The sequence below is a fragment of the Chenopodium album genome, chromosome 6 (assembly GCF_948465745.1).
Source record: "Chenopodium album chromosome 6, dcCheAlbu1.1, whole genome shotgun sequence".
In the NCBI taxonomy this organism is placed as follows: Eukaryota; Viridiplantae; Streptophyta; class Magnoliopsida; order Caryophyllales; family Amaranthaceae; genus Chenopodium; species Chenopodium album.
Genome location: NC_137839.1, coordinates 9,389,475 through 9,413,396, shown reverse-complemented (window position 1 = coordinate 9,413,396; position 23,922 = coordinate 9,389,475). Strand labels below are relative to the sequence as shown.

Genomic DNA, 23,922 nt, shown 5'->3' with positions numbered 1-23,922 from the left:
TATATTGATTATTAACTATTTCAAAAAATTAAAAGCGACAACAATTTAACAAAATCGTATCATAATCAAAGTAATTGGAGTGATGTTCACCTTTTTGAAGGTGTTTTCGGTGATCCTTCGTCGTTCGCATTAAGAAGTTCAATTAAGGGTATTTTGGGATGAAATTAAGGTAAATCAAATATAATTCCTATTTTACCCTTTATATGCTCTGATTTGGCACAATTTTAAATTACACTAAAACTTTAACCAATTTTCTTACTACTAATTACTAAATGAGATTGAGATATACGTACAAAACCCAGCTGTTTTAGACCCCCTTCCCTCCATTTTTTTTATTACATCTCTCAAGCCTACTACTGAGTCACTAACGTTCGTTAACGGGTAATCTTCCTTTTCTTTTCTTTTGAATCTTGTTCTAATGAATTTTTGGATCAAATTCTCTGTTTTTCTCATGTGTATCAATCAAGATTCTGGATGAATTAAAATGTCTGGTGTTTTTCTACACTTATTATTTTCTTTTATCAAAACCTGTTCAATTCGTTTAATTTCACCATTGATTCTCTGTTTTCTTGGATATTTTTCATTTTTATTCCAGTAGATGAATAATTTAATGACTGAAATGTCTTATAGATTTAACCTTGTTTCTTATTTCAACTTCTTCAATTAGTAAATAACAGAGACGCTCATTTTTCAATCTTGCAAGTTTTTAACATAATAAAATTCTTGAGAGTTTTTGTCATGGAATATTGCTCCTTTTTTATGATAAGTTTATAAATTTGACCAATAATTGGAAAATAAAACTCATATAAGTATGTCTATTAAACACTGATTTTGCTTGGGTTTCTTTGCCAATTTGATATTAGAAGTATATCCTGATCGTTTGTTGATAGCAAATCTCAGTTCTTTCTCTGTTTTTGATGCAATATTTTTTGAAATGCATAGTAATTAGAATACCTATGACAAAACCCTATTTTTTGTAACAATAATTGTACGTTGAATTCTGAATTTTTGACTTGAATTTTCTCTCTTAATTGCAGCATCATAACCTATGGACCGAATATCGGAATTACCCGTGGATGTTGTTTACTGTATTTTAGAAAAACTGTCTATAAAAGATGCAGCCTTAACTGCCAGTTTATCAAAGACTTGGAGAGAGATATTGAGAGCATACAAAATCATAAAAACAAAAGGTATCGACTATTATGAGTTTTCATTATCTGTTGGACGTGGGCAATACCGTGAATTGAGGGACATTTTTTCTTCATATGCAACAAGTGAGTTGCAGAAAATGAAGAATTTACCTGTCGAAACTCTCAAAATAAATTTGGCTTTAACTGTTGCTGACGATTCTCGTATTGATAGTATGATAGCCTTGCTCAGCCAAATTAAGGCTGAGAACCTGATCATTACAGTGCAAACCTTTGACTCTTCAAGAGTGAATGACAACCTTTTTTCGTACTCCAATCTATTAGAGTCTCGATGGTTGCAATCTCTTACTTTAAATAATTGCCGTTTGTTGTCAGCTGGCAATGTGAGGCCCAGGCTGTGTACTTCCTTGCGACGTCTGATATTTTCATATGTTACACTGGACAATGAAGTGATCAACAATTTGGCATGTTGTTGTCCCAAAGTTGATTTCATAGAGTTTGAATACTGTACCTTTCTAATGGAAACTTTTAAGCTTTCAGTTTTTCATATGTTAAAGGAAGCTTCAGTCCAAATAAAGTATCTTCATGCATTGAAAGTTGTTGACCTGAGGGATTGTAATAATCTGAAAACCTTTCATTATACTAGTTTCTATACCAGGTGTTTATTCAGTTCAAATGCTAGAAAAAGTATCAGGAATCTCTCCTTATCTGGTTCCACTCCTCTGTTTCAAGATTTTACAGCTGCTTTTCCAGATATTGAGACTGCAAAAATTCAAGCAATTGGAGAATTTGGAGACTCGTTCAAAGCAGCTAATCTTAATCTGAGGGAGTTGCGTTTAACAGTGTTTTCATTTCTCAACGACATTACTGTTGAATGTCCTAGTTTGAGAAAATTCAAATTTTCTGGTGATGGTTGTGCAAATTTGAAAGTCAACTGCCCCAACCTAAGGCAGTTGCATTGGACAGGGAAGTTCCCAACTTTTCTGCAACAACAAGTACCGTCTACCTGCTCTATCACTTATAATTGGTTTGATATTAGCGAAATTAACACGTCGTGGTTCATCAGCTTAAGTGAATTTCTGCATCAGATAGGCTTAGGGGAGCACAAAATTAATCTGCGTTTCGGTGTATTCTTGCATATGGTGGGTACTTCAAATTTCTGACTTTTAATATCTTTGCTCATGTACTGTTTCCTTATTGTGATTTTTGTTTGATTTTGCTAGGCTGAGTTTGTTCTAGATGACTTTGGACCAAAAATGCAAACTTCTCAACTGAACAATATCCACATAAATTTGGAGATGCAATATGCCAACACGCTATATTCTGCAGCTCTTGTGGATGGCCTAGTTTGGAGCACCCATCCGACTACCTTAACTACAGCTGGTTACTCTTATAATACCATTAAGGTACTTTTATTCAGTGTTAATTTCTGTTTAAGGTTATGCACTAGTTAAAGCTGCATCTTTTATGGAATAAGACTAATCAGCAGAGTTATTCTGTTTTTTCTTTGATTTGCAGTACTTGTATGATAGGTTAGAAACACTTTCCAGAGATGCATGCTGCACTAATCGTTTCTGCAATAAATTCTGGTGGCATAACGTAGAAAACTATCAAGTTTACAAGAAGGGAGGAACTGAAGACATTAAAGGAAATCTAGGGACTTTGCTGGAGATGTATGATACACATGAAATCAATCCCTGTTTCAAATTTCTGTGGCGCTCTAGTCCTTGAAAGCTGTATCGTGATTTTCTTATTGGAAATTAGATTGTAGTTTGATTACTGATTTACTATTTTTAAGTGACTAGGCTGTTTGTAAACTGCTAAATGGTTGTACTGCATATTCTTCTGCATCTCAGTTACAAATATTAACTTTGGTATTATTTGATCATCAAAGGAAGTTATATTGTGTATTCATAAGCTTGGACAACCTATTTAATGGTTGTGTTGTATATTCTTCTGTACTGCAGTACTATATAGAGAGGAAAAATAATGATTGTGAGATTCCTTCAACGTTATGTCACGAGCACAAGACAGTGTAATCTGCCATGAATAAAGAAAGGGGAAGGAAAAGAAGGGGGAGGGAGGAGAAGAGGAGGGGAGGGAACAATGGTGAGTTGTCCTTCCAAATCTCTCCATTGTTGGAGGGATTAATTTCCTACAATTTAATCCCCCTCCATTTCTCTCCCCTCCAATTCCCTTCCTTCCTCATTTGTTATCTAAATGAAAGATTCACCATCTCTTCATTTCTCTCCATTTCCTTCAATCTAAGCTTACTTTCATAACATTTTCATTCTTCAAAATCTTTCTTTGTAATTTAAGAGTGTGTACCTCAAGATGCCGAGAACTCCATATTGGCGAAACAATTTGAGGAGCCATCACAACTCTTTTTATATAATCTAGTAAAAGCAATGAAAACAATTTAGTTTAGCTTTTCACAAAATTCGTTGAAAATATGAGTAAGTAATTGGTGAAAGGGAATTTTACCTAATTGCTTTCTGTTTTCTATTGTGATATCCAACTCTTGTCCGCGATTAGCATTCAACTTCTTTAGATTAGCTTGTGCTCTTGTGTCAACATATTGTTTCCTAATACTGTCTACATATGGTTAAAAAAAAAATCATTTTTATGAGTTTATGACTTAATACTACTCGTATGTTGTGCCAATTTTTATTTCAATAAGACTATTAAATTATACTTACCTTTTAAGGAAATATCACAAATATTGCACCTTTTCTATTTTAGGAAAAGAAATATTTGTGTTCACACTATAAATACCAAATATACCCTTACTTTTTCACACTTGTTTTTTTGTTTATGTATACCATCACATGGACAATCTTGTATTTTTACCTTTCTCTCTCATCATTTTTTTCACTACCAAAAATATTGTGCTAAGCTCCTATGGTGCAATAAAAAAAGAACGGAGGAAGTAGTAATTTTCCGTGATTTAATATTGAGTTTTTAGCCTTTATAGCTTTGCGTGTATGAAGGTTGCCTACTTTTATTTTTTTATCATTTTTTTTTTTACAATGGTAAGGGAAAAAAAACATTAGGAAACCCTCCTCACAAAGGAAATACCTAATGCGTCGGATAATTATTGGTGGTATTGGTGGCTGAGTTAGGGTTTAGATTTTTTTTTCTTTTTTTTAAACCTATAAACAACTTACACGTGTACCTGATTCTATCCAAGGAACCGTTAAGTGGCGGTGAAATCCAATTTATGGATTTTTTTGTGGTGTTATAATAAAAAGTTTGAAATTTTGTGGTGTTATAATAAAAAAAAAATTACTATTTTATAATGTTATTTTCTAAAAAACACCTTTTTTTTAAATGGTAAGATAACAAATCATTAAGTTGCCCTCCTCACGAGGGGTATTCCTAAGTTGAAACACCGTATGAAATCGATCAACAACAAAATGTGTTGGTTGCATATGATTCATAGAATTGTTTTAGCTCAATGGTATCAGCATAGATTACATAATGCATGTTAGTTGAACCAATAACTTGATACACAACACAACATCTGGATTCAACCTTGTTTAAAACTTTAACCCTCACGGCCTCACCTATGAGGAATTATTGCATGGTCAAGGACCCTCTCACAACATAAACTCGATCGATTTCCTTAGCTTATAAAATTGAAATCGATCAATGAAATAAAAGATGTGTTTGAAGCAACACCAACAAATACTTAATTGATACTACCATAGTACCATACATATATTTATATTTTATGCTAAATAAAAATTTAAATTACTTGAAACTATATCAATATGTTTTAGTGTTTCAAAATTTCGAAAAAATTATTAACTTTCAAATTACGTAAAAGGTATATAATTGAATGCGATTGTAATTAATAATCTCATCATCTTCATGACTTCGTTACCACCGTCTCCAATTAATCTGCATAAGAGCGAAAAAAAAAATTATAACAATGAGATAATAATTTGTGACACACTATAAACTATAAAGGTATGTTACATTGCATGATGAGTTACTCTATATAACAGTATATCAACATATAGTATACTACTATCATAAATACATAAGAGGTTATATCAGACACGTATGACTTATCCAAAAACCAACTATGAATGAATTGGTATAAATACAACAATAATGTTGATATAGGGTTCAACAAATTAAATAGTTAAATCAAATACGTACCTTTTTTTTTTTAATTAAATTTACTAATATCCGTAATAGGAAATGTACTCTTGAGTGAAATGTATTTATCCGATGGACTAATTTGAACTTTTCTAGTCGTTTTCTCTTTGAAATTATACCATACACAGCTGAACATCCATTGGTCCTCGTCCTTGAAATGCAGTAGAATTTCGTTGTTATCAGTTGATATTGCCAAAGGAGTAGAGGCTAACGAAGCCCTAATTGGATACAAGTCCGAAACACTTAATAATAGAACCCATGATCTAACAACCCATGATTTTAAAACAGTGTACTCTTTCACCACCCATACCTTGGTTCCTCCCTCAAGGACACTCAAGCAACCATTCAAAACCCCTATATGATTTATGTCACTTTCGACGCTGGGTGCCGGAATTACATTCCAGTTCCCGTCGCAAACATTAAACGTTACAATTCTTTTGCGTTGATATATAAAATACAACAAACAAACCTCGGGTTTATCAATAATATTACTTGACTGTACGTAATCATTCTTAAAATAGCACTCATCTTCCCATGACCCATCTCTTATGCTGTATATTAAAATATCGTTAATAGGAAACAAAGAACCACACTGGAAAATCACGACTTTGTAGTCATCTTTAATATGATCATATCCGAGTCCAATATCGAAACAATAGTCCTCATCATAATTGGGTTTTAGGAGTGAACGAATAATTGAATCGTTCCTAAGATTATCGGTCCTAGGAATAATATGATAATGACTAGTTAATGGATTTAGCAAGATCAAAGTAGAGTAGGCAAAGATGCAAAGTAACAAGTCATGGCATGAAGCAACAATCTTAGTGATTCCCCGATTATTTAGGTATCGAGGAAGCTCAATTTTCTCCGCCTTCGAAACGTGGTTGTCATTGACTTGGACTCCGTAAAGCTTACGATCGTGTTTGGTAAATACCAGGAGAGAATTGTTCTTATGGCGGAGATTATAAAGATCGATGAATTCCGAAGATGATATGAGGGTAAACCATGACTTACACACGAGTTTTGCGCGACATAACCACTTTATGTTCGGAAGCCGTACTAGTATTTGCGAGAGTATGTCCGTAGGAAGCCCTTCAATGGAACTTGATTCACTTGCCATTGATTACTTTTTTTTTTAACCAAAACTAAACTTTTAGCTTAGCTTTAATTAATGATCTAATGGAGATTAATTTAACATGTATCAAGTATTTATATATGATCAAAGGTACAAGATAATATTTAGGTAGAATTCTACAAACTACATAAGGATTAGGATTAGGAAACAATAACCACTAATTATTTGAACCAACAAATATTAACATTATTATCTCACTTGATATCATATTATCTTCTCAATATTATTATTTATAGGCAAATAATATCTCTTTGTTCTCACACAACAAATCATAATATCTCTTTGTCTACAATATTATCTTATTCTTCTTTGTTATTAATTCTACAATTCTACAAATATATATTTCGTAGCGTTGTAGCCTTGTAGGCTCGTAGCAATCTCCTTGTATTATACTTCTTCCGTTTTTTAGTTGACACCGTTTGACTTTTACAATATTCACACACTACACTTTAACTCACTTTTGTGATTGATAGATACAATAAAATATAATCATGTGGGATCTTGTTTAAATCGTCTTGATGTATATTTTATTAATATTCACTTTTTATAATTTTACAATATTGATAATTAGAGTTATAAAGCATTAAAAACATGTGCTGTCAAGCATGATATGGAGTAACAGAAAAATGTCAACTAAAAAATCAGAGAAAATATTAATTAAGGGTTCGTTTGGTTTTCTTTTTTTTGGTTTTTTTGTTTTTTAAAAGTATATTGTATATGTGACATAATGAGCCAAAAAATATTTAGACTTTATTAAAATCATGATAATTTTGAAAACTTACGACTGAAAAGTGGAAACACTATTTTCTTGTTTCCTGTTTTTGGTTTTTAGTTTTCAAAAAAATAGGAAACTAAAAACAAAAAATACTGCCAAACAAGCCCTAAGCTATGTAATTAATTCTATAGATTAACATACGATTATTCAAACCTTTTTTTATTTTTTTTTATTTTTTTTCTAGGTTTCCTTCTCTTTTGACATAAAAAGAATTTAAACAGGATTTGGAAATTGTTGATTGTAATTTTTTTTTTTTTTTTTTTTTTTTTTTTTTTTTTGTAGGAGACTTTTGAGTGGCGAGTGGCTACAAGTTGTAAAGGCAAATTTGTCAAAAAAAACCTTTTAAAAGCGTCATTTTGCAAAAGAAAACCTTTTAAAAGCTTTGTTGTAAAAGAAAACCCAAACACACCTAATTTTTGTTGAACACAACCTGGTACCTCTGATTCACCTAATTAAGTACGAATTACTTCTAATTATCCTTTAACTCTATTTAATAATAACATTAGTTTATAAATAAAAAATAAAAAAACCCAAAACCACCATCCCCACCACCACCAACCACCCACTCCCTTTCCCCCTCCCACGACATCAGCCCCCACCACCTATATTAAGCCACCAGAATTGTTGCCCCAATCCAATAAGCCAACCGCAAAAACCACCCCAGCCACAACCTACCATCAACTAGCGTACTCCCGTCATCAACCACCACCAAGAAAACCGCCTTACTCCCATCGCCAGCCCACCATGAAAAAACCCACGCCCCAGAAACATCAACTCAATGCGACCACGAATTGCAGGTCGAGTACAATTATCTTGGCGAACATGGCAGTGGAAGGATGAGAGTGAAATTTGAGGTGAAATTTGAGGTGAAATTCAAGTCTTCAATTGATAAATTAGGGTTTTGTGAGATAATTTAGGGAAATTGAGAGGGAGAAGCCATTGCTAACCTTGATTGAGCTAGGAGAGAGAAAGATGAAATTGGGAATTTTTGGAGGAAATTGATGAAGAAGATGAAGAAGAAAGGAGGGTGTAAGGGGGAAAGGGAGGTGGGTTGCCGGCGGTAGGGGGCAAGGCGGCGGCTCAATTGGGGGAGGAGGGCTGCTGCCGAGGGAAGGAGAAAGGGAGAGGGAGGGGTGGCTGGCTGGTGGTGGGGGTTCTTTTTTTTTCTTTTTTTTTTTTTAAATCTATAAATTAATTTAATTATTATGTACTAAAATAAGAATTAGAAGTTGATTAGAAGAAATTAGAGATTAATTAAGTGAATTAGTGGGACTAGGTTGTTTTAAACAAAAATATTTCAACTTCGGGTTTTCTTTTACAACAAAGCTTTTAAAAGTATTTCTTTTGCAAAATGGTGATTTTAAAAGGTTTTTTTTTTTTTACAAATTTGCCTAGATCAAAACTCATAGTTTGTTACATTTAGTTAACTAGACCATTAGACGGGATGATTTAATATTTAAATTAAAAAAAAAAAAAAAAAAAAAAAAAAAAAAAAAAAAAAAAACTTCTTTCTGTAATCTGTATACCATTGGACAGGGTGACTTTGAATCGGTTTCCTGTTGATTGATCTTTCGTTTTTGTTTGGATAATGAAAATATGACAAAAAAAAAAAAAAACGTTATGGCTTGAGCACGCAAGCTAATTGGCTAGTTGGGTGTATCAAAAATACTCACCAACAACTTTTTCTTTTTTCTTTTTTTTTTTTTTGAAAGAACTCCCCAACATCCTTGAATGTGAGCCAGTAGATATTCACTCAACCAATAACTAATTTCACATATAATTTGTGGATAACCAATAAGGCAATAACTATCTTTTACCACCCAATTAAGGTACTAATTTATTTTATTTTTTTTGAAAAAGGTACTAATTTATTTTAATCATATGTATGCTTAATTCTGCTTTCTTTCTGATTATATTATGGCCGGCTGTAATTAATATGGAATTTCATCATTCTTGTCCAATTTCTTGGGATTCTTGTTGATTCTGTTTTAGTGTTTTGGGCGTGTTTCGGCCTCTAATACTCTTTATGTTCATAAATAATTCTAGGATGTTCGGAAAAAATTATCACTTATCCGTAATATAGTTTTGATTTATGATTAGATTTGCGAATATGCTGAACTAAGTGATGGGAAGTAAATAAAAATGATCCAGCTATTCTAAAATTAAAATCATCATGAAAACTTTGTGACAACTAATTCCGGATGAGTAAGTAGAATTTAGTTTTTAGTTGTTTATGGTAATGGAAGCTTAAACAGAAGAGAAACATAAGCCAACTCTTTTACTGCTCAGAAGATCAAATCAATTCCTTCTCTCATCTCGATCTACAGTTGTGGACAAGGGAATGAAACCTGACTATATTCTTCAATGCTTAACTATTTAAACATGTCTTGGATTTATTAGTTTTTAAAATGCATTGTAATTATGATTCGATCCATGAATTTTTTGGCACGTATACAAGTCCTTTAAGCTTTAACACTTTTGACTTTATAATCTCTGTTTATGCATAAAAAATTAGAATAAGCTACTCATTCCATATATACAAGGGGAGTACTACGTATCTTGTAGAAGCCATTGAATAGCATGGTTACGGTCCAACCGAAACCGACACTCCCGGCTTTGCCAATCTGCATCTGGTGGTTCACTGAGGAGACATTGGTTTAAGGGTGATTAAATCGGTTGTTAACAAATATTTACTAATAACATTTGACCATATTAATTATATCAAATTATCAATACTTCGTAACAACCGTTTGAATGGACTTAAAGAGTTAGTTTACACTTGGACAAGATTTTAACATTTACAACATTGATATTCTGCAAACTTACCACCTAAATTATAAAATTGCTATCCAAAAATAAAATCTACATTTGGTTTTCTTATCAAAGAAAACAACAAAATTGTCAATAGACCTAGGTTTCACAACACCCAAAACCTATTGATAACAGGGGACGAAAAGCTGCCCCTTATATTTAAAAATTAACTTCTGTACACAATGAATTGAATATCTAAATTCTAGCCATAACATAACACGAAGAGCGCAAGCAAAGCAAAAGATCACTTGTTATCTGGGTTGCTAATTTCCGTGTTCGATGGCTGATACACGTCTCATATTTGTTTTGAATCAGCAAACCAAAAACTGAAATCCCTAAGGCAACCTAGTAGAATGCCACTGCTGTAACAAAGAAGATAGGAAATCAATTAATGTGTATATGGTAGCAACTACAAGGTCTAAGCTTCAAAAACACTGAAGAACGCTTGAAAAGTTATATAAGAACTGAAAATGTGAATATTATGGACGAAATATGTAATCATATTAAGAGGGATAGATATTAGATACCAGATATTCTGCAGTCTGCAGCTCTGATATCTATCATCTTTCTGCAATTGTATCCTTCTAAAAAGGACTTATACCCTGAAATTATTCAAGAGTCAAACGGAAGAACAGCAAAAGGAACCAACATTAACATTAAGTACAGAAATTCCAGCGTACTAACCTTGTTGGCTATAGCTTTAAGTCAATTCTTTCAGACCATTCAAAAATATCAGAATATACACGATTTCCTCCTAAATCCTCTCCTGAAGCACCTGCTGCTACTCGAATAACATCTTCAATCAACGCAAAATTCCCCATAATATCAACATGCGCACCACTTTGGGTGCCTCTACCCTCTAAAAGATTAGCTGGAGGAGCATGATCATACTCCCTGATAAAAGTCCGCATTCCAGAGGGGTTAAAACGTGTTTTTCCTTTCCAACCTTTAGCACACATATAACCAGCACTTAAAACAGGAACTGTTTCATCTCCATTAACATTGTAAACCCCTCCCTTGAGACAAGAGCACTCATCTGACCCATCGGCCATGGTATCAATCTGAAAAGGAATGTAACAATCTGCGGTTGCACTCATCTTGTAAACATAGGCTCTCTCAGTAGGAATTCCGACTCCGTACAAAGAAAAAATCTCAATATCTGGGGCATTTGGCAACCTGCATTGTAAATCAGGAAGCATAAATCAAAAAAGAGAAAATTTTCAACAACTTCTAACCATCCCACCTCCCTCCCACAACCAACCAGAAACAAGATGAAAGATTTTACAAATTCATCCAAATCAATTAAATTAAAATGAGAACCTTTTGCATTTTCAAGAAGGCAGTGAATTATTTTAACTAAGAGAAATATTCTATTTTGAGTTCAAAGTCATCATAAAGTATAATCTTGGTTCATGATGAATATGAAACCAAAGCGAGTAGATATAGGTTAGCGGTTAAACATCATTCTGATTTTAAAATTCTGACAACATTGAAACCTAACAACCCACCTGGTTTCTAATGGATTTGACCAATATTTATAATGGTTGTATTTTGGGTCATCCAAATCATCAGCTATGCCATATGAGTAGTGAGCATCACCACGTTTCATCATTTTTGGAGCCACGTAATGAAGTAGATCTAATATTGATCCAGCTGTGTATACTTTATAATCTGCAATGGCTTTGATGCCAGGAATGCCCATGTCATGGTACTCTGTCCATACATCTTGGCAGGTTGCATTAGCAAGGTTGTTGCCTTTAGCGGCACCCTGTACAAACAATAGAAAATGTGAGGCACTCAATACTGGCATGTCACAGTACCTTGGGCTGGGGGGCATTGGAGCATGATGTCAAGGATATGAAGAGAGAGAGGACATCAGATTAGCAGCAAGCCAGCAAACAGATCAAACATCAATCATATTCAGTTCATAAACTACTGAACAAACTTTTGAAGTATTTTGCAACCAAAATATTATGAAGGATGATGCCAATAATTGTTAAATAAGGTGGAAGGCAAAAGTTTGGACTGCCATCCAGGATAAACGATAAAAAATAAAACTCATTTGGTTAAACTCCCAAACACCCGCCCATCCAAAGAAAATAGCTAAAAATATAAAGGTGCCTATTAAAGCACAGTGACTCCTTAAAGCAGGTAATATGAAAACTTTGAAGTTAAAATTTTTACATTTTACCATATTCTATTTTGAACTTCATGTTAGGTTACAATTTGCCTGTCGTCCATTTGATGAAATAGTAAATTTTGCATAGCTAATATCATATCCTTACCCACAACATAAAAGGTAAACTATCCAATACAATTTCAATGACCAACATTGGTATAATACTTACCGACAATATTCCTAGTAGAATCTCCATACATCGAGCACTGCCCCTATCATCACATTTTAACTCCAATTGTAAGCCTTGATATTATTAACAAATTCAAATATACAACTTTGTAGCATCACCCATACTTGCTTGGTTATATGAGAAAATCATCCACTGGCTCCATTTACCAGAGTAAAAATTAACAATTTCTAAAAAGTCAGATTTCCTGTATTGTAATGATAGTTTGGCAACTCTATTTGGTGTCAATCCAAGTCAAATTGTCAATGCACATCAAATACATAGCTCAAGAGATGCTAACGTGTGTTATTTAGTATACAAATATATCCATGTATATTCGAGTCCTCATTTACCTCCCTAATCTTGTTAGAAAAACTGCAGCAATAATAACCGTACCATAGGGGGAGAAAACATACCCAAACATGAATCACTCATAAGCTAATATGTAAACAGGTTAAATGGTACAAGTCTCTACTTTTTGACACAAGAAAATAATATTGAATAGTGATTTTTATCTTCTGTGGAAAGGTATTAATGTGAAGCAAGGCAGAAAAATTTACCCTAAAGTCCATTCTCTCAATCGTTGAGGAAGGGGCCTCAGCTACATCCTTTCCAAATGATATTATTCTTCCAAAATGCGCACCTTTTCCTGATGAATCCAGGCACCCATTTCCATTCTTTCCAGCAGTGTGTGTATCATTAATCCTCTGCTTCTTCAAAGTACAATTGTACCCATCTTCCGGTGACCAATCAAGATTACCCCAGATGGTGTCCCCGCCTTTTGGTATCATGGACATGGTTGTATCCCATGTACGTGTCATCCTCATTACATGCAGCAATGTTTGGAGACCGAAAACATCCTTATCCAGAACAGAAGGTGCAACAGACCTATACCATGATGAGTTATTTTGCCATTAATCAGAATAGCCGAATCTATAAAATTTTATCCAAAACTACTGATGTAATGAAAGCACCAATTGCATGTGCAAAGACTCTGTCCACAACATTTCAGAAAACTTGGTTGATTGCAGAAATCCATGTTATATTTGATATGTTCACATTGACTTAGGGTAATTTATACTGATGACTTCTATCTCATCCGTTAGCTGAGTGGTAAATAAGTCAATATTCACAAAGTATCTATAGGATCAGGCATTATTCCTTTCCTACAAATCTATTTCTCTTCCTTTTTCTTTTAATTAATTGAGGAGATACTAATAAAAATAGTTAAAATATCCAATTACTCATTTAAGAAGGAAACATTAATGACACCCCTTAGCCTACACCATAAGTAGGAAATAAGTCAATATTCACAAAGTACCTATAGGATCAGGCATTATTCCTTTCCTATAAATCTATTTCTCTTCCTTTTTCTTTTAATTGATTGAGGAGATACTAATAAAAATAGTTAAAATATCCAATTACTCATTTAGTAGGAAAAATTAATGACACCTTTTAGCCTACACCATATCCAATCCTATCAAATTTCAAACTTAATAATGCACTAGCATCAGTAGTATGCCCAGCTAATGACTAGCTCATAACCCTAATAACAAGACAGAAATTCATGAATACGATAAAAGATAATGTGGATGCATCCCCCCATCTCCCCGTCATATCACAATCTCTTTAATTTATTTATAATCACAAGCCAATTCCAGCTCCAAGGCAGTGTCCAGAAACCTAGCAACCTTCTGCAATACTCGTAAAGTGTTTATTATGTGCAACTCTTTATCTCTTTGTTTTAAACCTATATACCCAAATTATCCACTTCAACAAATGTATTTTATCCTCCAATAAATAAGATGACGGGTACTAAATTTTTTTTATCAAACACACTTTATAATCTATGTGGTCAACATTAAAAAAACTTCTTTTGTGCTTGAACAGTGTCAATGATTATGTAACATCAACTACTTACGTGATAACCAAATCTGATCAAGTAAATATTGGATTCCGTTTTTTATGATCACACATGTCTCCTTGGCATGCATTTTTAAGAGGGGAATGGAGGACGTAGATGGGCAAATTAAACCTCAGTAATAGGGAAGGATTAGGTTACTGTTCCTTAACTCACCTTAGCTAAATTGTCTGTTTACCTTCTTTCTTAAAATGCATGCCAAGGGTCTTGATGCAAATATTAGAGTAAAATTAACATTAGAGTAAAATTAGATAAGAGAGCGCCCCCGGACCATTAGATAAGAGAATTAAAGTGCAAATAATAGAGTAAAATTAACATTAATTACACTGAACGACGCGTGATTTTGTCATGAATTCCCAACTTAATACCATTTCAACCAATATAATTTATCCTTATCTAACGCCCCGAGCGCTCGTTAGCAAGATCGAATATATATATATATATAACAAAAGTATATGATATATTATATTTATATACGCAACTCCATATGGAAATCATTCACCTTTTATGTAGCACTAATTACATTAGGAAACAAGAAAGATAAGAAACGAGACCTGGCTACAGCGATATCCTTGGCTTCAGCCGAGAATAGTCCAGAAACAGCTTTGGGAACACCTAGAAATGGTCCACCAATATTCATTATCGCTTTGATATGTTTAGCACACCAATCAGATCCACCCCCACCACCCATTGGGGCTGGTGCCTCAACCCATTTCATAAAGTGTAAAAAGTACAAAGCACCCATGGAATGTGGAATGACAACCACCTTGTTCCCTCCATTTGTTGCAACCATAAGTTCTATATTACTTTTCATCCTGCTAAGAGTTTGATCCCTTACCTGATGATATTCATCGAAGAAAAGTAAAACACATTTAAACAAGAAGCATGATCAGTTTTTGTCATGTGGGTTAAGAGCTAGTTCGAGCCGCAATACATACACAAGTGCCTCTAGATCTCAATTTAGTCTAATATTAAAAGGTTCAATATGATACGGATTCATACCAAGCTAAGCCATAGATCTACATAACAGCTAGATACATTTCTATACATCAAACAGAATTATAGCACATCTAATACAAAACCTATATTCTATACATCTCAAAATACTAATTGGTACTCCCTAATTGGCACTCCCATGTCCCATCAAAAATGCAATTAAAATTTCATACAAAATTACAATCCACAGATATGAAAATTAGACTCTTCCTTACTATACGTTTTATCACATTATTGATTATTCTTGTTGAAATCCGACAAAATTAGAAAGATTAGTGCCAAAACTTCTTTCCATTTTCTTATTATTGAAGATCTTCAATTGTCTATTATTCCCTCCAAAATATCAGCCTATCAGGTCAAACTAGACTTTCATTCTAAAGACTAAGAATTCCAAATCGGGTCAATCCAGACTTTCATTCTAATAAAACACATATACATTCCTTAAAGCTATTGATAAAACACCATATATACTTGTAAATGAAATACTTAAATCGAGAGGTAACAATATATTAGCTCTCCAAAAAAATTTATCAAATTACACACATGACACATGCCCAACATAAAGTAATAAAGACCTCTAAGTTTACATCCTAAAATTCATGACTCTGAAATATGACAGAATCCATATTAAATAAATACGAAGTCACTGCAGCACCACAATCAAACACTACTACTATTACTACTACTACTACTACTACAACAACAATAACAACAGCACCAACAACAACAAAGCGTAAGTCCCTATTTGCAGCGTCATAAGGAATGATTGCTTAAAAATATACCTCAGTGTTCTGGAATGCAATTCTCCAATCATATGCAGCCATATACATTGTTTTCTCCTCATACCCTATTCGAGCCAGATTAGCAATCAAAACAGCCCACACAAAATAGCCAGGAGCAAAATAATCGGCAGCCACAAGACCGGAGACAGGTCTGACTCTTACACCAGCAGGATCAAGTCCAGTCTCATTATCCAGAGACATGTGCTCAACCCAGCAAAGGGGTCTGCCCAAAGAAATTACAATATAACAAAAAACATAAATAAATGAAAAGAACCATTGAGTTAAAGAGTATAATAGATTAATTTCATAACATCAAGCAAAATGGTATAACTGAAATATGAAGGAAAAAAAGTATGAACTGATTGAGTTAAGCAATAATTGTTAAGTTCCGATCAAAACTTGAAACAAAATGATAATCTTAGTACATAAGCAATCACAATTGGAAATATGAGCTTGAATGTTTTAGAAAACCGGACGCAATGACTTTACGGGCTAAGATTCTACAAGACGATTTTACGCTCCTTGCTTGAAAGCATTCTGTATAATACTTAATGTGCATGAATGTCAATGGCTGCTCCATGGTTAAGCCATGGAAGTGGCTAGGCAAACAAAGAAGCTCACTCAGCACACGTGTCCAAGAATTTACAGCAAGCATAAATAGCTATATATCCATTTTGATTTCCCCTAATTTTCAGTTTGGTCAATTATATGAAATCAAACCTGGACACTAATTTAAGAGTAAGCAATATTTGTTTTTTCCCCGCCAACATTTGTCACAATATGTAGATGTCAAGACAAGCAATATTCTACTAATAACCACAAACACAATATGTTCTTGTGCTTGAAGTGGAGCACATCAAAGCAGTTACCTTAACTTGTAAATTTGTAATACTAAGTCATAAAGAGCTGGAACATGAGACTACAGCAGTCCAAGAATGTAATTTGCAGGTATGGGTGAGAGAATTGGATGACAAAGATTTTAACGGTAGATATACACCCAAGTTTGAATGAACTTAACCATGCAACCATATACTTTATTACTTACACCATTTACCTCTGATGTTTGGTATAACTAATTTATAAAAAAAAATAAAAAATTAAAAATTAAAAAATTAAAAAATAAATAAAAAAAAAAAAAAACCCTTTAACCTTTATAGTGTTATGAAAACTAATAAGGCGCTAACACCCCCAAAAGTCCCGAACCCACACACCACCCCCCAGCCAACAACCGCCACCTTGACAGCCACCAATCTGGTAGGAATTTTCCATTCCATTTAACATTTCTACAACTTGTTTTCTATCACTTTAAATCTTATCGTTCCACATCATCCAAGACTTCACAATTACAAGTAACACTAACCAATTAATATCCTGCTGATGAGATGTCAAATTTAGTAGTAAGGACACAAGATAGGATAATTATGAGACAAGATCCTAAACCACAGAAGCTAGCTACCGCCAGCTACTAGTCCCCTCAGCCCCTCTATCATTGGTGCCTTTGTTGTCCCCTCCCCTCCTACAATGCTATCTAAAATATTAAACTTATCTTTCCCATAGTAATATAGCAAGGTGAAAACTGCAAACAGTCATCTAATCCCAGGTAACATCAAACCCTTCTTCAGCAAACCACAGATCCCCATTCACCGAATCATCTATAGATCACATACATATCCCAATATTGACACCACTTCAAAATGGCATGTCGGGATGTCATCATGTTTTACTTCTCCAAAACTTGCTCATTACTTGTCTGTATTTTGGCCTCTCAAAGGTGAGCATTTGCACCTTTCAATAACTACCTGATAAATGATTATTTTTGGTATTGTAACATCTTTGACCTAAGTGAAAACTACTTCGAAGAAATAGAAAATTGGAATGAGAATAAACATCTTTTCACCTTCATAAAATATCAGCACCCTAAACAATGACCACTTCACATGTAACAAAGTCAATGAACCCTCATTGTGCACAATAAGGTGGTTAATAGTTCAATACTATGGAATTAACGCAAAACCAGAGAGGGAGAGAGAGAGAGAGAACAACGATGGTGGTGGTGAGGTTTAGGGCTTGGAAGCATTGGAAGGAAGGAGAGGAGAAGGTATTAATTGACTGGGTTAACCTAAGAGAGGGGAAGGAGAGAGTGAGAAGGGAAGAGTTAGGGAGAGATAGAGAGTGGTTTGAAGGGTTAACACAATTAATAGTAGCCTTGTGTTAGCCCTTACAATGCTGAACTAAGCAGACAATATAAGCATACAATAGAATTACTTAGAATGCTTCAAGGCATAAATGTCTGCATAAGTTATAAACTGAAATGATAAGATTGACAATTTAACTCTCACCTGAGCTGAGCTTATCATGATTTTGGAGGGGTGTTGAGAGGCAGAAGTAAAAAAAGAAAGATCAAACTCAATCACTCTTTTTGATTATTTTAAATTCTAATAACTGGTAGATAGCTCCTCTTCCAAAAGTAAGTTATCAAAGAGCACAAAAGTGCATTTTAACAAGATCAACTCGTGCTCAAGTAATTTTCTAAAGTTACAGAATACAGATGACTCTTTAACCTCACTTAATACAGAGTAACATCTTTCCTAATTGAACTTTTATAGTTGCATGGGCTTCTCACATGATCTATCGCCTTGACTGAAAGCACTAGTTGAATGGCCAGATGAGGACATATGTAGACACAAATCACAGATGTTCAGCCACCAAGAATAAGGCTATGTTCATTTCACCTAAATTGCTAAAATTTGATTAACAGATTAACTTAACTTTGACCTTAATTGTACACAAATCTTAAGATTAAAATTAATCAAATGAGATGCCAATAGATTCGTACTATTGTGTACTTTCCAAATCAATCAAAGCATTAATCCCATAAGTGGGGTCGGCTACATTAACTGTACTTTCCAAATATATTTTAACAATTTTTAATTTAAGGAATTAACGATATTTAGTGACAAGTAAATGCAAATAAATTTTTATCTAATCTGACTATTTCTAAAATAAACATACAGTTGTTAAATAAGATGATTTGAACCGAGCCTAAATCTATGAACTTCATTGTGCCTAGTGATCATGGGAACAACCTCCTTACCCAAAACATTTCCTTATTTAACCTGCAGCAAGACAGATCGATAAAAAGAAAGAATATTTACCCATCTCTTCTAATCTCTTAAAGCTGCTTAATAACCAGGAGGCAGGAATTGTAAGCTACCGTAGAATGATATTCTAACATCTACCAAATAGAAAAACTCAACAAACTACGTGTGCACATCTCTAGTCTCGAATCTCTACTTTGACAAGGTGAACAAAACTAAAGAACTCACAATGCTTCGATTCTTCAAGACTTAAAAAAAAAAATCAAAACAAAAAAAAACAGTCCATCCTCAATATTAAAGTCAGTAGCTTAGGTAATCTTCAGAAGACTTGTATTAGAAACTCCCATACACAAACCGTACCTAGCTTGCACCATATACTTGTTAACTACCAAAGAGATAAAGCTACGAAAACGCCAATATACAGGCCAAATACATGCCATAGAAACTAAAAAAGTTTATCTTCCATCAATCAAAAACCCAAATTTCATTGCCACCCATTTGTTAAACCACAAACAATACACTCATCCAAATGAGCTAGGACATTCAAGTCAGAAACTCCGAAATTCGCTACTCACTCCATTAATCAAGTCAGAAACTCCGAAATTCGCTTTCTAAACCAAAACCCCTACTCCTATTAGTCCTATTAAAACAATTACCAATTACCATTTTTAATCACACCGAAAACAGACCAATTTTGCTTCTATAGCAGTGGCATATGCAATCTAACCCATCATTTCGTACCAAGTTTCAATTGTACAATTCAAACATGACAAAACAAAACAATCAAAACATTTGTTATAGAAAGAATATAATTATACCTTCTATACAATTCACCAAAAGTACCACCCCAAAGACGCTTTCGAAACAACCCATCAGCACAATTGTGACCTTCCCAAAGCTCGAGACCCCCGGTAACGATACCGGGGACAAAAACAACAGGATGCTTCGCCTTCAAACCCTCTTTATGTAACTTAACACCAGGAGGATCAGACAATGGCCCGGTAATCGCTTCCGTAACGAATTGCGGAAACGATGCCGGCATTGCATTGAACAAGAACAACATAAACCACCATGTACAACATACCATTCCTACAACCCAACAACAACTATCTATACATGACCATTTCTTCTTCGACCTCCGAAACAACTCCTCTTTCTCTCTCCTCTTCTTGTTCTCCTCTGTCTCCTTCTCGATTGTTCCGGAATCTTCTGTCGGAGGTGGTGGTGGGGACGCACCCTTCCTCCGCCGTGGAAACGGCATTGGAAACTCCGCCGATTCCGATTCCGACAACAAAGTTTGATAATCACACTAAATTAAATTAAATTGAGCTGGAATAATTGATTGAGATATTTGAATGTTTGAATTAGCAACGGTAAATTGGATGACCGTTGCTGGATTTGGAGGTGGAGAAGGTGGTTGGTTTGCCGGTGGCAATGGAGGAGAGAGGAGAGAGAAAATGAGAGAGTTTTTTGGTTTTTCTTTTTTTGGGATATTTTTTTTATTTTTGAAAATTTAACTTTTTATTAGGCAAAAAAGGAAAAGACTAAAAAGTGAGAGAAAGTGGGATCCACTGTTCAAAGAGTAAGGTCCGACCCACATTACAGCGAATTAGAAATGGCCACGTGGAAATGGCAGTGTTGTTCTGGAAACAGCTTACAAGATCTAACGGTTGATAATTGCTGATGCATGTAATCTATGGTGGGCTGACGTCGTATGATTATTTTTCTTTGTTTTTTTTATTTTTTTTTATTGGGTTATGATTTTATGAAGACACTTCTTTTCGTCTTTTTGGTTTGGATGGGAGTTGTCGGGGAAAAGGAAAAGGAAAAGGAATTGCATGGAAAGTGCAATGTGGTTTTATTCTAGAGATGTGAAGTTGATTCGTGTTCTTCTAGTTTACTCCTTCACCTAGTAATCCAATCTTGAATGTGGTAGTGACGCTGTGACGTAGTGTATGTTATTTAAGAATATATTAGATAAATAAAAATAAATTAATTGTGTGTGTTCATCTAATCGGCTTTTGATTATAAAGTTTTCGCAATTGCAAGATGTTACATTAGTTTTCTTATTATATGAAAACTAGTCTTCTAACCCGTACAATGCAAAAATTGTTCATGAAATATTACATTGAGAGATCAGAGATGATTGAGGGAGTATTAATAAGTTATTATGGGTGTATAACTACTTAAAATCAAAAAAGTCATCACCGTTATAATGTGTAATAATTTTTGGAACTTTATTTGAAAACGAGGGTTAAATAAAGAAAGTGGTCGGGGCTAACATTAAAGAGAGAAGACGACGCTAAAAAGTTGAATGAAAAAGGGGAGATGAAGATGAAGTGTGCAAGGAAGATGAAATATAAGTTTAGTGAACGTATTAAAGAAAACTAGCCTTCTGACCCGTACAATGCACGGGTTATTCATAAAAATTTGCATTGAAAGATGAATTAGGAAATATCAATAAGCCACTATGGCTATAATGTGTGATAAAAAATATGATTAAAGAAATTTAATTTTTGAAATTGTAATTGAAATGGGAATTAAATAAGGGAGGGGTTAAAATTAAAGAGAGAAAAGGCTGGAGGGGTTAAAATTAAAGAGAGAAATAAAAGCAAAAGGTTGAATCGAAGAGGGGAGATGAAGATGAAGCATATAAGTTTAATGAAAGAATTAAAGAAATGTAGTGTAATAAAAAATTAAATAATAATGTAAGAAGACATGTGACATTTGGATTAGAGAAAAATATATTGAAGTGTAATAGGATAGAGACATGTGTTTTCCTTGGTTATAGTTTTTAAATACTAAGTATAGATTTGTGTAATAAAAAGAATAATGTAAGACATGTGACATTTGAAATAAAGATAAAAAAAGATAGAGAAATGTAATAGGATGAAGACATGTGACTTTTCCGATTAAAGTTTTGAATACTAAGGGCTCGTTTGGTTGAATGTAGGAATTGCAAATTCCTTGGAAAATTGATTTCCCATGAAATTGAACTTCCTAGGAAATTCTAAAAAGTGTTTGGTTAACTAAGGGAAGTGGAAATTCCCATGGGAAGTTCCACTTACCTAGGTCCCCCTAGGTAATTAACTTCCCCCGTTTTGTGGGAAGTGGAAATTCATGGGAATTTCTACTTCCCATGAATTTGTCAATCAAACAACTTCAAAGAATTTCAATTCCTAGGATTTCCAACTTCCCATGTTTTTATTTGTCAACCAAACAACCCCTAAGACCACTCTCATTCATGGTAAAAAAAAAATAAAATGTCATTCTCTCGCTACCCACTTTCTCACTCCTCTTTTCCACTTTTTTCATGGAAGTTTTTTTTATACAAGTCCTCACACACTCATGGGCTAAAATAAACCCACAACAAAAGTAAAATTATTTTATAATAACAAATTAAGTAGAAAATTGTGATTTTTCGAAGTGCACAAAAATATAACAAAATGGGTGTCTACTTATAGATGAAAATAAATTGTGAACATTGATAATTTTTATTTTTGTTTTTATATATGTTAATTTGGTCAAAATAGCTATTTTTATATTTAATTAGTGGGTACACAAGTTACTGTAGCATTACAAAAATATCATGGCCTTGGGCATTTCTGATTTTCCTCATGGACATTTATTTTTTTGCCCATGAGTGGGATACATGTTTTTGGGTTTTTACCTTGAATTTCTCCTCATGGACATATTTTTTTCCATGAGTGAGAGTGCTCTAAGGGTCTGTTCTCTTTAGCTTATTTTCAGTTCTGTTCGGCTCCAATAAGTTTAGTTCAGTTCAGTTCTTAATTTTCTTCTCTCATAAAATATTCAATTCAATTCAGTTCTGTAATACTCCTCATGATTGTTTTAAAAGGATTAGATATACTACTCATATCAACAAGGTGCATCATCCTTTTACGGAGCTCATATAATAAGATACTCCACAGTTAAGCGTGCTTGGCTGGGAGTTGTCTTGGGATGGGTGACCTCCTGGGAAGTTTTCCCGGGGTGTTTTGATGTTGGGGCTTTAGAGTTTCGTGGGGGTAAGGAGGGGGAAGGGTGGTTCGTGCGGCATCGGAGGGTCTAGGGGCGGCCGGCGCCGGGGAAAGGGGATCGACACTGGGCATGAGTGGTGGCTGGCGGTTGGCTGGCAATGGTGGCTAGGGGAAAGTGTGGTTAATTGTTTTTTAAAAAAATTGAAAATAATTTAATTGTTAAAAAAATAAAGGAAAATTTGATTTTTCAAGGATAAATTAGTCATTTTGCCTTTAGATAACTATATTTAATTTACTAGTTAGGCTTATAATAATAGATTAATCTCATTTATGTCACCATTAAATTATAAGACAAATAGTCGATTACCAAAGATAATTTGATTTTTTGATGTTTACCATTGAAAAAAATAAATTAAAACTGGTGAGCATTACTAGGAATTTCCCTAATATTTAAAAAGTAAAAAATTTTGTTAAACGCCACTCGCTACCTTTCAAACGCTAAAATTATGGCATATGCATATTAACCTTTTGATTCAACCCTAGTCTAAAATTTATATTGTTTTTAGCAACTTACGCAGCATTTTCTAAAATTCACAAACGTGTATAATAGTCATATAGAAACCTAATAGAGATGGATGGAGAATATTAGACATATGGTATCCATAGTTACTTAAAGATTAGACTAGCTATTTGGTTTTCACAAGGTAGGTTTAAACCCACGATTTTAATATATTTAACACTAAGGGCTTGTTCTAATTTACTAA

At 33.9% G+C, this 23,922-nt stretch overlaps 2 protein-coding genes across 3 annotated transcripts; one reads left to right on the top strand and one right to left on the bottom strand.

Moving 5' to 3' along the window:
* The first annotated feature begins 1,048 nt into the window (after positions 1 to 1,048).
* Positions 1,049 to 3,126, top strand: LOC145636643 (uncharacterized). Its single transcript, XM_081688208.1, has 3 exons — positions 1,049 to 2,290; positions 2,372 to 2,554; positions 2,667 to 3,126. The coding sequence occupies exons 1-3, from the start codon at positions 1,049 to 1,051 to the stop codon at positions 2,877 to 2,879; spliced, it is 1,638 nt and encodes a 545-aa protein (XP_081544334.1). The 3' UTR covers positions 2,880 to 3,126.
* Positions 3,127 to 9,955: 6,829 nt separating this feature from the next.
* LOC145634550 (phospholipid:diacylglycerol acyltransferase 1-like) lies at positions 9,956 to 20,600 on the bottom strand. 2 transcript variants are annotated; one of them, XM_081685974.1, is made up of 8 exons: positions 19,997 to 20,600; positions 16,081 to 16,303; positions 14,857 to 15,140; positions 12,942 to 13,269; positions 11,545 to 11,804; positions 10,721 to 11,212; positions 10,564 to 10,638; positions 9,956 to 10,395 (listed from the first exon to the last, which is right to left on the bottom strand). In XM_081685974.1, exons 1-6 carry the CDS (start codon positions 20,437 to 20,439, stop codon positions 10,729 to 10,731), a joined length of 2,022 nt encoding a protein of 673 aa, XP_081542100.1. In that variant the 5' UTR covers positions 20,440 to 20,600; the 3' UTR covers positions 9,956 to 10,395; positions 10,564 to 10,638; positions 10,721 to 10,728. The 2 variants fall into 2 exon arrangements, with proteins under 2 accessions (XP_081542100.1, XP_081542099.1); XM_081685973.1 differs by having other exon boundaries at positions 9,957 to 10,398.
* Between the last annotated feature and the right edge of the window lie 3,322 nt (positions 20,601 to 23,922).

Coding starts and splice junctions, on each gene's coding strand:
- LOC145636643 (XM_081688208.1), top strand. CDS start 1,049: ATGGACCGAATATCGGAATTACCCGTGGATGTTGTTTACTGTATTTTA. Junction 2,291..2,371: donor TCGGTGTATTCTTGCATATG/GTGGGTACTTCA, acceptor TGATTTTGCTAG/GCTGAGTTTGTTCTAGATGA. Junction 2,555..2,666: donor ACTCTTATAATACCATTAAG/GTACTTTTATTC, acceptor TTTGATTTGCAG/TACTTGTATGATAGGTTAGA.
- LOC145634550 (XM_081685974.1), bottom strand. CDS start 20,439: ATGCCGTTTCCACGGCGGAGGAAGGGTGCGTCCCCACCACCACCTCCG. Junction 13,270..14,856: donor AAGGATATCGCTGTAGCCAG/GTCTCGTTTCTT, acceptor ATCATGGTATAG/GTCTGTTGCACCTTCTGTTC. Junction 11,805..12,941: donor TTGAGAGAATGGACTTTAGG/GTAAATTTTTCT, acceptor TTGTTTGTACAG/GGTGCCGCTAAAGGCAACAA.